This window comes from Stenella coeruleoalba, assembly GCF_951394435.1.
Source record: "Stenella coeruleoalba genome assembly, chromosome: 11".
In the NCBI taxonomy this organism is placed as follows: domain Eukaryota; kingdom Metazoa; phylum Chordata; class Mammalia; order Artiodactyla; family Delphinidae; genus Stenella; species Stenella coeruleoalba.
In genome coordinates, this window is record NC_137157.1 from 96,312,346 (window position 1) to 96,329,346 (window position 17,001).

Below are 17,001 nucleotides of genomic sequence, written 5' to 3' on the forward strand. Positions count from 1 at the left end.
GTCCCTGTCTTTAAGTGACAGGATAATCTCTAAACCCTTTCCTGCAGGACAGGTCTCTGACTCAAAGGATTTAAGAGGGGGCACGGAGCTGCTGGTGAAGATACTGCAGTTCCCGTTTTCTTTTCTTTCGCAGCTTGGGGCTTAGCTGAGGTTTATTAAATTCATATTTATTTTTCACCTGGGGATCGCTTTTGATGAAAACCATCTCATGAGACCAAGGAGGCTGCGGCTGCTTTGGCGGCTGCTCCAAGGTGGTCTGTCCCCCGCAGCTGTCCCCGGTCTACTCGGGGAGGACGTGCGGCCTGTGCGGGAATTACAACGGCAACCAGGGGGACGACTTTCTGACGCCCGCGGGCCTGGTGGAGCCCCTGGTGGAGCACTTCGGAAACTCCTGGAAGCTGCGTGCGGACTGCGAGGACCTGCAGAAGCAGCCCAGCGACCCCTGCAGCCTCAACCCGCGCCTGAGTATGTGAGACCTGGACTGGGGGCCCCCGGAGCCCCGAGCTCCCTCGGGTTCCAGTGCATTCCATGGACGGTGCGCCCACCGTGGAGGGAGGGGCAGGCGCGCCCCCAGAACCCTGAGATTCCCCCAGGTTCCAGTGCATTCCGTGGACGGTGCACCCACCCTTGGGGGGGGGGCAGGCGCGCCCCCAGAACCCTGAGGTTCCCCCGGGTTCCAGTGCATTCCGTGGACGGTGCGCCCACCACGGCGGGGAGGGGCAGGCGCGCCCCCAGAACCCTGAGATTCCCCCGGGTTCCGGTGCATTCCGTGGACGGTGCGCCCACCGTTGGGGGAGGTGGGTCTTTGTTTTCACCATCAGCATTTGATGACCTTCATCTGGATCATTTATTCTTCAAAGTCTCTTTATTGAGCACCCTCCGTGGGCCACACCCTGGGAAACAAAAGAGTAGCCCGTAGTTCTTCCCCTGGACGTTCTCCGTCTCTTGGAGCAGCAATTAAATTATCGTAAGATAGATGCACGGGGCTGGCCATGGGCAGATTCGTCTGCGGTAGCGTCCTCAGGCCTACATCGACTGCCCCCTCTTACCCTCTTACTCATCAGGGAACCGTTTCTCCCTAGGAAATGTGGTTGATTATGTATTTAAGCCATCAGGAAAGTATATTGGCTGCGGAAGAAAAATCGCCATGATTCCCAGACCTGCGAGAATTTGTTTTTACCGCTGCTGCAGCGAGGGAGGGGCGGGGACGGGGATTTCGAGCCGGAGCCGGTGACCCTGGGGTCCGCGCGCGCATCGCCTGCGGCCGCCTCAGACCACGCCGCTCCTCTCCCCACAGCCAGATTCGCGGACGAGTCCTGCGCCATCCTGACGTCGCCCAAGTTCAAGGCCTGCCACGGCACCGTGGGCCCGCTGCCCTACCTGCAGAACTGCCGCTACGACGTGTGCTCCTGCACCAACGGCAGAGACTGCCTGTGCGACGCGGTGGCCAACTACGCGGCGGCCTGTGCCCGGAGCGGCGTGCGCATTGGCTGGCGGGAGCCCAGCTTCTGCGGTGGGTGTCCTCCCCGCCCGCTGCCCTTCCAACGCCACGCCACCTAGCGGGATCCACCCGGATGCCCTGCGGCCTCCGCGCTGGTCCTGTTCAGAGCGCTGTCTGAACGGGCCCAGGGCATCCCCTCCCGTCTCCTCTCCCCGAAGGACGGGGCGATGGGGACGGACCTGTACCTGGAGGGCAAGTTGACCCCCTACCTGGGGGCCTAGAACCTTGGTGTCCCTGCCTGGTAGAGATTTCCTGTGGTCGCTGCCACCTAGCGTGGGATGCATGTAGGGCCGGGTTGAGGAGTCAGTGGGTCCCTGCATCCCTGGAGGATCTGATGAAGTGATGGGAGATGCAGGTACCAATCCTCTGCTTAAAACTTAAGGCAAACCATCGGGGCAGTCCCCGCCCACATCTCCAGCACTGTGTGAAGTCATATAAAGTAGAGTAACATCCTTGTCCCCAGACGACGTGAGAGTCCCACCCTGCACTGTGAGATGCCTGGCACTGGAGTTGGTATCTGCCCCACACTCTGGTCCCTGGTTGGTTGTTACTGTCGCTCTGGGAACATTTGCCCAGTGCCCTGCGTGGTGAGGCTGTAGCAGTGCTTCAGGGCCTCAACCTTCCTTTTTGAGGCACAGACGGAAGCTGCCTCCCTACTAGGTGCCTGTCACACTGAGCGAGAGAATTAGTAGATTAAGGTCGGGGTAACCAAGGAAGGCTTTCTGGAGGCGGTGCACTTGACCAGGCTTTTAAAAGGCACTTTCTTGACAAAAATGTTGTTTCTGTTGGTGGAATAACAGTTGGGATGCGTAGAAGTGAAGGCGTTCAAGGAGGATAAGGTCTAGTGGATACTCCGATTTATAGGGTGAAGTAGATGCGTTTGGAGACTAAAATGTCAGTGGTTCCGACAGAGCAGGAAAATAGGAACTACAAGAAACGGCAAAAGGTCTTAATATCATGTATTTGAAGAGAAGTTTAGGTTTAGGGGCTCTAGAAGTGTCACTCTTTGGGGTCAGATGAGCCAACTTATGATTCGAGTCTAAGCCACTTTATAAAAACAAGAAGCAGAGACGAAGTAAGGACGAAACGGAACAAGTGTTTAGATGTGTGAGGTTGTGCCCCTGTCCCTCTAGCCCTGGGGTGTCACGGGGTCACGGGCCAGCAGCTGGGAGAACTGAGGCTGGGACCTCTCTGGGTAACTTGCTTCGAGTGCTTTACTTCACCCTCCAAAAACCCTTATCAGCATTTGCTGTTCAGAAATTGGGGGCGTAATTTGGAGTAAGTGGCGTCTGTCTGTGACTGTGCTTTGGTGGTCCCCCAGTGTTAGAAATTAGGCATCATCCCTGTGCTACAGCATCCGAGGGGTTTCCTAATTTAGGACAGTCTCCCAGCATGCTGAGGGCTTACCGAAATATTCTTTAAACTTCAGGAGCAGCTGTTCTTAACCTCCACCCAGAACAGAACAAGAGGGGGTGAGCTGACCCCGCAGCAGCGGGCGCTGAGCTTTGTTTAGAGTTTCCTGGCTCCTGAGGCAGGAAGTGTGGGTGGTGGGAAGGACCTGTCCCTGGAGACTTTTAAGGACAAGAGGAGTCTGTCTCTATGAGTTGAACCAGTGAAAACCAGCCAGGTGGTCACGGGTTGTCCCTCTGAGGCCTGAGGAAGGTAGGCGGGATGCCTGGGCTCCTACCTTCAACCTGCACCTCATGTTCCCTTCCTGAGAAATGAACAGACTCCCTAAACCACTAACTGCATCCCCAAGAAGAGGCCACACCCACTGGGGGACACTCCTGGAGCAAGGCCTGATTGCGTAGCTGCTTCGCAGGGTGCTGAGAGGAGAGTCCGGAGAAGCACAGCACATGTTTTGTTTTTTTGTTTTTTTGCGGTACGCGGGCCTCTCACTGTTGTGGCCTCTCCCGTTGCGGAGCACCGGCTCCGGACGCGCAGGCTCAGCGGCCATGGCTCACGGGCCCAGCAGCTCCGCGGCATGTGGGATCCTCCCGGACCGGGGCACGAACCCGCGTCCCCTGCATCGGCCGGCAGACTCTCAACCACTGCGCCACCAGGGAAGCCCACAACACGTGTTTTTCCTTGTAAACTGGTTATGCTTCCTTTGGAAAGACAAGACCATGGGCCTCTGGCAGGCAGGGACCAAGTCTTACTGTCTCTGCATCCCCCAGCCTAGCAGAGCCCCTGCCACGCCGTGGACACATAGTCAACATCTGTTAAACTGATGCACATTACCTCTGGGGAAGAAGGAGCAATTTAACACAGCTCCGAGCCAGCTCCCCAGAGAGAAAAGCCTTCCTGCTCCTCCTGGATGGGGGAAATTGCCCTTTTAGGCGTAGGCTCAATGGATTGAATGGAATTCCCATCTTGATGGCCCAACGCAGTCCCATCTTAATCTGCCTTTGCTCTAAATATTCATCCAATGACCCAGCCTCTCCGCTGGTTCAGAGAAAAGCCTGTGTCTAATGTGGTTAAAACCCCTCCCCTCAAACACCACCCCCGGAGCAGTCGTAGGCAGGGAGGTTGCAGGGCTTGGCCGTTTCTGAGGTTCATGGCCAGGCTTTCCCTTTCCAGCCCCTGTGGAACACAGCCAGCGGGTTTCTGCTGTAGAAATGGCTTCTGACAGGGAGGGGAAGGGTTCTAATGGTCCTGGGAGGAGTGTCCCCAGTGAGATTCTCATTTCTTGGACGACAGCTGATCAGCAACGAGAAAGTGTTGTGAAAGAGCCTAGGACCCCCCCCCAACCCCCCCCCCCCACCCCCCAGTAAAGGATTTCATCATCAGGGTGCTCGCGAGAGGGCCGTGAGTGCAGAGCGGGCTGAGTGCTGGGTCCTCTTAGGAGGGGACCTTTGTCTGGAGCCTGTGGAGCTGGGACTGCATTTCCCCTGTTATCACGAGGGCAATAAAGCAGCAAACATCCACCCTCTGCCAGGCGGGGCTCTGCACTCACTTAACCTTCATAGCGACCCAGGTGGACGTTACTTTTATATTCCAGAGAGGACAGTGCTAGCTAGAGGTGGCACTGGGACTTGAACCCAGGAGTTGGGGATCCGGCGCCCACTCACTCCCTTAGCTGCTTTGCCGCGTTGCCGTGCTTCCTGTCAGCCTGTGTCTGTTGTGCCGTTTCTGTGTGGGAGGCCGGGGGGTGGGGTGAGGGCTGTGGGTAGGTGGATGCTGCCTGCGTTGCTGGGACAGGTGTAAGGGTGTCCCTGCTCTCTGTGACCGTCACGTCCCCAAAGCCTGGTTCCTAGGGGACCATTTCCTTTCTAGAGCATAATGGTTAAGAGCGTGAGCTTTGGGGTCACAGAGAGCTGGGTTCAAATCCTGCCTCGGCCTCTACCTGGGAGGCGTGACCCTGATGAGTCACTAAGTTAAGTTTCAGGTTTCTTACCTGGGGGGGTGGGTGGGGGCGGGGTTGTGAGATCTGATGCACTGAGAGGCAGCCAAGGCATAAAACCCACGGTGAAGAGCAGGGTGTTCAGTGGGTGCTCAGTTAAGGGAGCTGTTATTGTTATTATCATCAGGGAAGAAATGCCCTTGCCCATCCCTGCCAGTCCTTTTGAATATTTACAGCCCTAAAATCCACCAGGATTTCTACTATGTTCCAGGCTTTGAGAATTCAAAGATGACCAAAGCATGGTCCCCCTGGTTAAGCAGAGGAGAAAACGTGTACGTCCGTGATTAGAACAGACGTTCGTGAAAATAAAAACACACTTTTGCTCACAGTGGGAAGAGAAGGCAGTGACTGTACGGATATGACTGGGGATCCCAGCGGCAAGGGGTGGCATCCCCGGTCCTAGAACCACAGTCCTGGTCATCTTAATGCTTCCACTGAGGCTGTCCTTCCCCTGCCCTCTCTCCTCAGCGCTGAGCTGCCCACGAGGCCAGGTGTACCTGCAGTGTGGGACCCCCTGCAACCTCACCTGCCGCTCCCTCTCTTACCCGGACGAGGAATGCACTGAGGTCTGCCTGGAGGGCTGCTTCTGCCCCCTGGGGCTCTACCTGGATGAGACCGGGGCCTGTGTGCCCAAGGCCCAGTGCCCCTGTTACTACGACGGCGAGATCTTCCAGCCCGAAGACGTCTTCTCGGACCATCACACCATGTGGTAAGTCGAGCAGTGGGACTGGGGACCTCGGGAGCGGCAGGGCAGGGACTCGTTCCTCCATGTCCTTCATTTCATGGATGGGTAAACTGACGCCCAGGACAGGCAGTGCCTGTCCAGCATCGCACAGCAAGTCGGGAGCAAAGCCAAGATTTCACCCCGGTCTTCCGACTGCCTTGCTGTGCAGGGCACTGGAGCTCCAGGCTGGCGGCAGAAGTAAGTGACGAACAGTAAGCCAGCTGTCACGTGTGGAGCCCCATTTCTCTGCACTAGGTCTCAGCTTCCCTTTTCTAGAACAAAAGAGGGGAGTTCTCCTTGCCCCGCTCCCCTCAGCCTCCTGTCGGTGTTCTCAGGCGGAAGCACTCGAGCCAGGAGGAGACATACCGTAGCAGCATTGCCTCAAGGGTGCACCACCGTCCTGACTTGCTTCACGCTTTTCCCGAAAAACAGCTCCAGGTCATGCGCGCTTCCTGCTGTCCTTCACCCAGGCCCTTGGTCATGGTCATTCAGCAGGGCTGTCACGGTCGCAGAAGAAATTTGTAACAACATTTACAAACGCCTCATTGGCACCAGTTCTGTCTCAGCGCTGGGCTAGAGATTGTAACCTAAAGATGAACCAGACACAGGATGGGCCCCAGAGAAGCTGACCATCTGTGAGGGAAACCAGTTGAAATGTCCTGATTATGGAAAATTTCAGACATCAAACTGGAGAGAATAGTGTAAGGGGCCCTAATGCATCCAGCCCCAGCCTCCATCATTATCACCACTTCGCCACTCTGGTTTGATCGATCCCTTTCTCCCCTTTTTGGCTGGAATAATTTAAAGAACACCTCAGATATTATTTCATCTGAAAATACTTCAGTATGTATTTCCAACAGAGAAACACTTAAAAAAAGTAAATCTAACCACAATACCATTATTAACCTAAACATTAACCATCATTCCTTCATAACATCTAATATTCAATCCGTGTTCACTTTTTCCTGATTGTCCCCAAATGTCTTTTTACAATTGGTTTGTCCAAGTCAAGATCCAATCAGGGTCTGCACGTTGCATTTGGCATGAAGCTTTTTCTCATCACTCCATTGAGATTAATTTGCCATCCTTCCCAATCTCCTATATCCAAAGTGGGTTGTTGACACTTGTATTAAAACAGTTATGGTCATTGGGCCTGGATTTATGCAAAAATGTGTTAAATCTCCCCTCTAGACTGTGACCTCCTGAAGAGTAGAGACTGTATCTTAGGCCCTGATCCCTAGTAGCTAACCGTTCTGATACAAAGTAGGTACCATTCATGTTTACTGAGATGAAATAACTATATGTGGTAGACTCGCCGTATCAGAACCATAAAAACCCCTGCTCGTTCAGAAAAGGGAAGGATCTCTTCCGCTTGGGAGGAATTGGGGAAGACTCAGTGCAGGAGGTAACTTTTGAGTTTGAGGAGGATTCTACTGGCAGAAGTGAGGTTGAGGGGCTTCCCTGGTGGCGCAGTGGTTGAGAGTCCGCCTACCGATGCGGGGGACGCGGGTTCGTGCCCCAGTCCGGGAAGATCCCACATGCCGCGGAGCGGCTGGGCCCGTGAGCCATGGTCGCTGAGCCTGCGCGTCCGGAGCCTGTGCTCCGCAACGGGAGAGGCCACAACAGTGAGAGGCCCGCGTACCGCAAAAAAAAAAAAAAAGTGAGGTGGAGGGTTTTAGGGGTGGAGCAGCGATCCGGGGACTAAAATGCACAAGGCATACTCATCAGTCACCAAGGTAAGTCCTCTGGGGGAACGTATGTGTGCGTGAGGGAAAGATAAGACTGGGGGGAAGCTGGGACCAGCATCAGGGGTCGGTCTGTGGAAGGTAAGGTGAGGACTGATGCTTGAGCAGTAGGCCGTGGGACCTCGGAGGGTTTGAGCAGAGAGGAAATAGGGTCAAAGTGTAGTTTTAGGGAGTAGGTTCTGGAAGCTGCATGAGTTATGAGGTCAGTTGTGGGAAGATGTTGACATAGTCTAGTCGGAAGGTAAGGCCCTGGGCCAAGTAATAGCAGCAAAGACGCAGGGGGTCAGGAGCTAGAGATGCCGGGAAGGTAAACAGACCAGTGGGATGTTTGGGAGGAGGGGGAGGTGTATTGAAGGTGGTCCCAGGGTTCTGAACTTGAATGCTTGGGAGAACAGCGAGACCAAGAACTGCAAGCGGGCTCTTTGTAGGTGGAGGGAAGATAATGAGTTCGGTTTTGGCCTCGATGACTTTGAGTGACCGAGAGGGCATCTTGGTGAATGAGTGGAACCGATGGCTGGAATTATGGGTTTGGAGCTTGAGTAAGAGATTGGGGCTGGAGGTACCAGTTATAGCCGTGAGAGTAGCTAGGCTTCTAAGAGGCGAGGACCAAAGATGTGAGAATGTTCAGAGGACCAGGGGAGGAGAAAGGGGATCCCATGAGAGAGGCCAAAGAAAATAGGCCAGCGGAAAGGGCAGAACCAGGAGGGGCCCATATCATGGACATGAAGGGAACAGGGGAGTCGTACCATCTTCTGTTGGCTTGGGCATTTGGCCTTAGCCCAGTGGTTGTTTTACCATAGTTGTCGAGCTATAATATTCAAGGTGTTTCTCTCTGGGGCCTTGAAACAACACTGTTAGGCAAGCAGGACTTGCTTTTTTAGTAAGGAATTGGAGGCTTAGAGAGATTATCACTTTCCCAAATCATCCAGCAAGTGGCTGGAACCCAGGGACCCTTGAACTCTTCACGTTACACGAAGAAGAGGCTGTTGAATATGGCGATCAGAAGGTCACAGTGGCCCCCTTGTTTCATAGTGTGGTGAGGAAAGAAGACAGAGGGTAGGGGGCTGGGGTGACTGAGGACAGCAATGCAGCTGGTATTGGTAAAAATAACCAATTTTAGCATATCGGATGCAGAAGGAAGGTTGTGGGGGACAGCAGCTCCTGGGTGGGCAGAGGGCCAGGGGGTAGCCCTGGCTTCAGGCTCTTCTCAGGGTTTGGGCATCAGTGGCCTCTCCATGACGACCTCCTCTTCCCAGCCTCCCCTTCAGGCACCAGGGCTGAAAGCTATAGATCATCTGTTTCTCCACTTCATTTAGAAAATTGGATTTCAGGGAGAATGTGAGCCAGCGGGAACTCGGGACTTGTCTGTGGCTGTTTATTTTTATTCTTTTTAATTAATTAATTTATTTGGCTGTGTTAAGTCTCGGTGGCGGCACACGGGCTTCTCTCTAGCTGTGGCACGTGGTCTCCAGGGCGCGTGGGCTCAGTAGTTGCGGCGAGCGGGCTTAGTTGCCCCGCAGCATGTGGGATCCCAGTTCCCCGACCAGGGATTGAACCTGTGTCCCCTGCATTGGAAGCCGGATTCTTAACCACTGGATCACCAGGGTTCTATTTTTATTTTTATTCTTCTGACAACACACTGAAGAATCAGCACAGCTGGGGCAGGTGTTCGTGATGCCCATGGAAAGGTGGTAGGAAGGTGCAAGCACACGTGACCTGGAGGTTTCTCCAGACCTTTCGTGTGGTGCCCACACAGCCATCGCAGTGGAGTGCTCACTCCAGGGAGGCCAGCTGTGAGCCAGGAGTTGACTTGTGACCTACCTGCAAGGTTTTCTTTTTTTTTAAAGTAAAATTAAGCTTTTTGGTCATGTCCAAATGATAGATAGAACATGGCATTTGGGGGAAGGATCTTTTTAAGCCAGGTGTTAGTTAAAAACCAGAAGTGCAGAATCTGCATGGGCCCAGGGGGGGAAGGGCTGAGTCCCTTGTGCATTCAACAGCTGCTGACTGAACAGCAGTCACGTTAAAAATGTTCAAAATCACTATAATCAGCGAAACGCCAAATGAAGCAATAAACGTTACTGCGTATCTGTTTTACCGGGAAAATTTGAAATCTGAATAATGCCAAGTGTTGGCAGGACCATGGGACATGGGGCCCCTGACCTGCTCCTGGTGGACACAGACTTGTTCACATACTCCCAGGATTGTTTCAAAATCTCAATCTGATTATGTCACATTCCTGCTTGGAATCCTTCCAAACCTTCCCCTCAACAGGCCTTAGGATGAAGGTCAAATCCCTCCCACGGCCTCCCAGGCCCCATGGGATCTGACCTCTGCTACCTGTCCCCTCTCCAATGCCCTGGCTTCCTTTGAATGCTGAAGGTGCTTTGCTCCCTTCAAACCCAAGTCCAGTTGTACCTGAGAGAGCCAGGGGCACAGTCTATGCGAATTGGACATCCACACCTGGTAGTCGCACCTGGGCATACATATTAGAGGTCTTCATGTAGGGTACATGTATGAAGATGTCAATCACAGCCTTGTTTACGGTGGTGAGGAGTGAGGGACAATCTTCCATGGCTTCTACCCTCTTGGATCTTTTTATTTTCTATTTTTTGGCCACGCCACTAGGCATATGGGATCTTAGTTCCCTGACCAGAGATCGAACCTGCTCCGCCTGCAGTGGAAGCTCGGTGTCTTAACCACTGGACTGCCGGGGAAGTCCCTACCCTCTTGGATCTTATAGTCCAGTGGCAGAGAGAGTTGTTAACCAAATAATAACTCAAATGCATGTAAAGTTACAAGTGTGGTAGGAAGCAAAGTATGTGGTCTATGAAAGCTTGAAATGGGGGAGGGGGACAAAGGCGGTTTTGTGTGTGTGTGTGTGTGTGTGTGTGTGTGTATGTGTGTGTGTAAGTAATGTCAGGTCAGAGGAAACAGTGTGTGCAGGAGCGTTTGCATTTGAGTGGGGCAATGCACCTTCAGGATGAAAAGAAGGCCAGGGGGATGGATGGGGGACGGGTAGCAGGGCTCAGACCCTGTGGAACCTGGGAGGCCATGGGAGGGGTTTGACCTTCATCCTAAGGCCTGTTGAAGGGAAGCTATTGAAGGATTCCAAGCAGGAATGTGACATAATCAGATTTGGGTTTTGCAAAGATACTTGGGCTGCCACGAGGTATGTGTTTTGGAGGGAGGTGAGGAGAGATGCAGGACATCAGTCGGAAGGCTTCTGCACCATCCAGGTGATGGGGGTGGGGCTCAGCAGTGGAGATGGAGGTGGCTGTAGCTTCCAGCGATATTCAAGCCACCAAGCCCAGGGCTTGGGGATGCATAGGGTGTAGGGAGTGGGGAGAAGGCAGTGTCAGGGCTGAGCCCTGGGTTTCCGGTTTGTGAAACTAGATGGATGGTGGTTTCATTCGAAGAATCCAAGCCCCGGGGGAGAATTGGCTTTGGAGGGGGGACAGTGAGCTCAGTTTTGGGCACACTGAGCCACACAGGTGGTTATCACATAAGCATTTCAATACGTGGATCTTAAGTTCAACAGAGATCGGAGCTGCTGATGTGAATCTGTGAGTCCTCTCTGTAGTTGAGGCTGGACTTGCAAATGGTACACACAGTAGGAGGAGGAGAGAGGGGCTGGATGAGTCCTCAGGGGGGCGGAGCTACAGTGAGCCGAGCAACCAGCAAAGTGGGAGGAAAACCAGGAGGGATGTTTTGTTTTCTTTTTGTAGAAGAGGATGGAGCAGGCAACAGGGATGACTAATGTGGAAGGAGGTGAAGTAAGAAAAGAAGTGAAAACAGTTGCCTTGGGTCCAGTGGCGTGGAGGTCACTGGTGGCCTCAGCAGCTGCGTTTCAGCCAGGTTATGGGATGGGAGCCTGGCCGGAGGGGGCAGAGCGCCCTGCGGGAGGTGGGGAATCCCTCTAAGTCAGGCTGTGACCTCCTCTCTGCAGCTACTGTGAGGATGGCTTCATGCACTGCTCCACGAGTGGAGCCCCGGGGAGCCTGCTGCCCGACTCGGTCCTCAGCAGCCCCCTGTCCCACCGCAGTGAGTACCACCCCCAACGGGCTCTCCTCTCCCTCTGCTCAGATGGTGTGGGTGAGGGACTGGCTGCATTCAGGCATGCGTTTGTGTGTGTGGCTTCCAGGCCCGGAGGTGCCTTTGCATGTACACATCCCAGTGGTTGAGGCAGGAGGAGTTGAATTTTGTGATGGGGAAAGACTGAACTGCCTGCAGGATGGACAGGGAGATCCCTCTTCTGCCCATGGCGACCTTAACCCAGGGAGCAGCTGTGGGTACAGTGGTCCTTCACGGCCTCATTTTACCGAGGGACACGGTGACCGGAACACCTCTTTAGAAAGCTTCTCTGGTGGATTTGAGACAGAGGAGTTTGGACTCGGTGCCCTCAGTTTGAAGGTCCTAATAGGTGCAGCGCTGTTCAAGGACAAGGCACAGGAGGGAGAACTGGTGGGACCATAGTCCACGTTTGTGGGTCAGAAGGACCCAACATCCTTGCTTAGAAAGGACCCTCCTGGTAGGGGGGAGCGAGATGCCCTTAGGCAGATAAATGGGCTATTTTCAGCCTCCAGCTTGATGTCTTCTCCCTACCTCTCACTTTCCTAAGGCCCCCTCTCTCCCAGTGACACAGCTCTGTGCCAGCGTTTGTTTTCCGGCTGGTCCTGGTGAAGTGTCCAAGAACAGGATGTCCGCATGGCTGGCTGAGGGCCCACCTCTGGGTCCTTGCTGTGTGCTCACCTGGTGGAAGGGGCAAGGGAACTCCGTGGGGTGTCCTCTAAGGAGACTAATCCCATTCCTGAGGGCTCCACCTTCATGACCCAATCACCTGCCCCAAACCTCACCTCTTAATAGCATCACCTTTGGGGGTTAGGATTTCCCCATGTGAATTTTGGGGGGGATACAAACATTCAGTCCATAGCAGACCTCAAGGTCACTCATCCCTCTGCCTCTTTCTTCTTCCTGCTGTCTCTCATTGTAACGTTTTTTTCCGACACTCCACCCCTCTCTGTTGCGTTCTGCCTCTCAGGTCTGATGCTTCTCTTGCCCAGAGTCTTCTAGCCTAGTGACAGGAAGGTTTTTTTTTTTTTTTTTTTTTTCTCAAAGTCAGGAAACTCCTAGAATTCTGTGCTATTTGGAAAAGGCATTTAACCTCTTAGGGTTTCAGTTTCCCAACAAAAGTTTCCATATAAAAACAAGGCTGGGAATTCTGACTTTCTTGTCCATAAGAGCTACTACATGCTATATATGCATGTAAGATACAAATGCTATTCAATGCATCAGGGTTTTTGAAACACAGGTGCTGTGTCAGTTAGTTACCTGCTGTCATCATTTACTCAGTCAACACAGTGATACCTACTAATTGCCAGGAGATAGAACAGTGAACAAAGCGACAAAACCCCCTGCCTGCACGGAGCCTGTGTTCTAGTGTGTGGTTGGGATGCGGGTGAGCAATCAACAAAGAAGGAAAATAAATGGCATTCAGATGGTGATGTCAGAGCGAGGAGAATGACAAAGCAGGGAGTGTAGGAGTGTCCAGGGTTGGAGTGTTACAGGTTGAAATAGAGCGGCTGGGATGGCCAGGGGCTGGACAGAGGATGCCACGTGAGCAGAGCCCCCTTTAAAGTTGTGATTGAATTAATTTTAGGAATTTAAAATTAAATGTGTTGGAGCAAAGGTTCCTTTTAAGCACCCACACCCAGGTCCCTTCAAGCCTGGCTCTGGACGTTTCTGCAGCGCGTCCTGATTCAGTGCAGCAGGCAACAGCGCAGGGTCAAAGGGGATGAGGACCGGGGGCCGTTAGAGGGATGCTGAGCTCGACAGAGGCGTCTTCAGTGTAGGAAGAGGTCAGAGCTCAGACGAGTAGATGAGGCTGCCGTTCCGGACCCAGCTGGAGGTCCAGCAGTGCCTTGTCCCGGGGCGTGGGCAGCCTGAGCCTCTGGGGTTGAGTGACTGCACGCAGGGGGCAAAGGACAGCATAGACGGCAGATCCATTCACCCCTTCAATGATGGTCTCTTTGGTTTTCCTGACTCCAAGGCAAAAGAAGCCTGTCCTGCCAGCCCCCCATGGTCAAGCTGGTGTGTCCTGCTGACAGCCCGAAGGCTGAAGGGCTGGAGTGCGCCAAAACCTGCCAGAACTACGACCTGGAGTGCGTGAGCATGGGCTGCGTGTCCGGCTGCCTCTGCCCCCCGGGCATGGTAAGCCACCCGAGCCGCAGAGGGATGGAGGCCTGCCAGGTTCCCGCGGGCAGGGGGCAGTGAGGTGGGCTGCGGAGGCAGAGAGAGAAAGAAACAAGAGCTCCACAAGGACGGCACTGGGGCTGCAGACGGGGTGCAGGCGGGGGCAGGGTGAGTCCTCTGTGGCTGAGTCAGCCGCCAGAGGCAGGGAGAGAGCCCATGGGAGAGTTGGGGTTGATCTTCATATTGGTGAGAGCTGACAGAAATACAAGAACTTGGCACAGCGGTGCCCTAGGAAGCGAGGCAAGGATTTCTGGAAAATACTTAAAAGTGCTACCGGGCATTGCCACTAGAATTTTCCCAAGGGCTGCATGCCATTGTATGAAGATGAGGAGACACAAGCACGCACACACACACACACATACACACACATGCACACATTTTTGCATATGATTTGCGTTTATGTGTATAACTCTGTATCTCAAGAGAAGACACTGCCGTCAGCAAGCCGCGGGCCCACCAATACCTTCCCCACACGGAGCCTTGCTTTCCTCATCTGTAGGGTGAGCCATGAGGTCGTGGTCAGCTCCTAACATTCCGTGTCTCTGGGGCTGAGGCTGCAAACCGTCACCCTCGGCCAGCCCTTCCTCGTGGTCCCCCCGCTGCTGGTCTGCGGCCGCCTGGCTCCTAGCGCATCCTGGTGGTGGCAATGGCCTGAGCACACCCAGGCCCCCTTAGCTCCGTCCCAAGTCTAGTCTTAGGACATCTGTGGATTAAATATACATAGACTATTCTTGTCACCCTGAAGGATGCAACTTCTGGATTCTTCTCTTTCAAATGCATCCCGTCTTCTTGCTTTCTCTAATTCCCCATACCCAACGTGAGCAGTGAGGGCTGGGGTGAGAGTCCTAGAGGCCAAAATTGGTGGGGGGAGGCAAGATGGCCTCTTAATGGCTGTAAAGGTCATTCATGATGCCCAGGCCTCGGCCTGGGGTCAGTATCCTGGGCTGTGGGAGCTGGAAACTCAGATGCATCACCAGTGGCCCTCAGGAAGGCTGCGGACTGGGGTGTGTGCAGGGCACACGGTCTCTCTCTTTCCCTCCAGCCCTCTCTCCTCCGAGACGGACAGACTAGCTGTTATCCATTCTCTCTGGGTGCTCCCTTCTGTCTTAGCCTCTGAGGATTCTAGAACTATCTTTTCTAATGGGGGAGCTAGAGATTGGCCAGGGAACATCCCCAAACTGGAAGATCTTGTTTGGTGTCTTAGCAGAAGGAGGTATAAAGGAGGGGGAAACTCAGACAAGAAATAGGAGTGTGGAGAGGAAACTTCCGTGTTGTTCTTTTTTACCCCAAGGGCCTCTTATTTTGACTGTTCCTTCTCCATACTTGGAGAAGAAATTCTCCCGACATCAGAGAAAGCTCTGGCAAAAAGAGGGATGCCGCTCAGGAGACTGGAAGCATCGGGGACTCTTTCAAATGAACTTGTTTTTTCCCCACGAAGGAAATAGTACAGAGAGGCTTAAATATTAGTAACCCCAGTAATCGCATTATTGTCCCAAATGGAGAGCGAGGCTTTGAATGCAGGATGAGGACGCATCGTTAGGGACTCGTGGGCACTCCTGCAGCCTCTGGCCTCCCGAGGACAGTCTCTGAACATCTGTCATGTTAACAAGGTGTCTCTCACCCCAGCCGCAGGGGTTGTGAACTTGAGGCTTGTGGGATACGAGACTGGGCTGTTTTCACAACTGCTTCATTATGATGCCAGCTAACATGCAAATCGTGGAGGCTGGATCTGCGAGCAGGAAAGTCTGGTTGATTCACGAAGTGCGCGGTGTGCTGGCTGCCGCCCGCGACCCGTGTTCTTGGCCTCCACGCAAAGGAAAAGGAGCGGAAAACACTGTTTGGGCCCATGGGTGCAGACATCCTCCGAGGGGGTGTGTCTCGTCGGCCATCCCCTGTGGAAGGTGGGAGGCTGTGGCATGTCACTGAGGGTTTGGGGGAAGAGGTCAGGGGTTCTGAGGACTTGAGAGGAGGGGGGAGCAGCTCCTTCCTGGGGGGCAGACCCACAGGGAGCAGGGAGAGTAGGAACAGGGGCCCGAGGGCCCAGCCCGGCCTCACCGCTTCCTGGCTCCTTGATTTTGCGCATTCGCTTTCGCTGAGCCTCAGTTGCCTCATTTGTAACATGGGCACAGAATTCCTGCTCTGCCTTCACACATGGGCCTGAAGGAGTCGTATGTGAAAGCACTTTCTTTTTTTTAAAGAAGATGTTGGGGGTAGGAGTTAATTAATTAATTAATTAATTTTTGCTGTGTTGGGTCTTCGTTTCTGTGCGAGGGCTTTCTCTAGTTGTGGCAAGTGGGGGCCACTTTTCATCGCGGTGCGCGGGCCTCTCACTATCGCAGCCTCTCTTGTTGCAGAGCACAGGCTCCAGACGCGTAGGCTTCAGTAATTGTGGCTCACGGGCCTAGCTGCTCCGCGGCACGTGGGGTCCTCCCAGGCCAGGGCTCGAGCCCGTGTCCGCTGCATAGCAGGCAGATTCTCAACCACTGCGCCACCAGGGAAGCCCTGAAAGCACTTTTAAAACCAGAAAGTGCTATGGGATCATGGGAATAGCTTCAGTTGTTGTTTTCGTCCATAACCGAGGCTGTCTCAGAGGCTGGGCCGGCCCCCTCCTCTGGTCCATGGGAGAGACCCAGGAAGGGCCCATTTTCATAAATTTCCAATCTGTTGTGGACCAAAGCTTTTGTAAATATAATAGAAGTGAATTATCAGAAAAATGAAGCAAAAGGCAATGACATGCAAACATGAGTAACAGACAGGATATGTTGCACGTGATTTTCTAAACACCTGCTACCCTCCCGGCTGCACTCACGTCCTCACAGACCTGCACTGGTCCTGGGGACCACCCCCCTCTTTGCAGTTTGTTCCGGGCCTGGTACCCGCTCAGATCAGAGGCTTTCTGCTTCACTCCATCTGCTCCTGACACCGGTGCCAAGGTCTCCTTGCATAGGACCAGGGGTGAGGATGCTTTCTGACCACACTGATGGGTGGTTGGTGCAGAAGCTGCCCCGAGCTTCCAGGCTTGAATCTGGGCGCCTGACGTTTACTTCAACAGAGTGGCAAGCCACTTAACATCTTTGTGTCTTTATTTTTCTCACCTGTAAAATTGGATCAGAAGGGTTCTTGAGAGGGTTGGAGGTGACAGTGGTGGGTACATGGAAGTCGCTTCGTAAGTGGTGGTTTAATGACCGCGGTTACAAGAAGTTCATGGGGGAAAAGCATGAACCATATTATGGACAGAGATGCTATAGGAAGTTAGTGCACACTGGGGAGCAATGTTCTGGACCTCAGGATCCACATGTAAGACCCACTAGATCAATAAAATGAAGGGGTTGCACTAGAAAATTTCCCAAGTATTTTTCTACGGTTAAAAAATCCT

At 53.6% G+C, this 17,001-nt stretch overlaps 1 protein-coding gene across 8 annotated transcripts in view; it reads left to right on the forward strand.

Moving 5' to 3' along the window:
* Positions 1-17,001, forward strand: part of VWF (von Willebrand factor) — a 203,779-nt gene that overhangs the window by 121,246 nt on the left and 65,532 nt on the right. For all 8 annotated transcript variants that reach the window (XM_079936255.1, XM_079936253.1, XM_079936258.1 and 5 more), the window contains 5 exons: positions 270-465; positions 1,298-1,513; positions 5,373-5,613; positions 11,323-11,417; positions 13,423-13,583. In XM_079936255.1, coding sequence (XP_079792381.1) covers positions 270-465; positions 1,298-1,513; positions 5,373-5,613; positions 11,323-11,417; positions 13,423-13,583 — 909 coding nt within the window. The remainder of the gene's footprint in view (positions 1-269; positions 466-1,297; positions 1,514-5,372; positions 5,614-11,322; positions 11,418-13,422; positions 13,584-17,001) is intronic.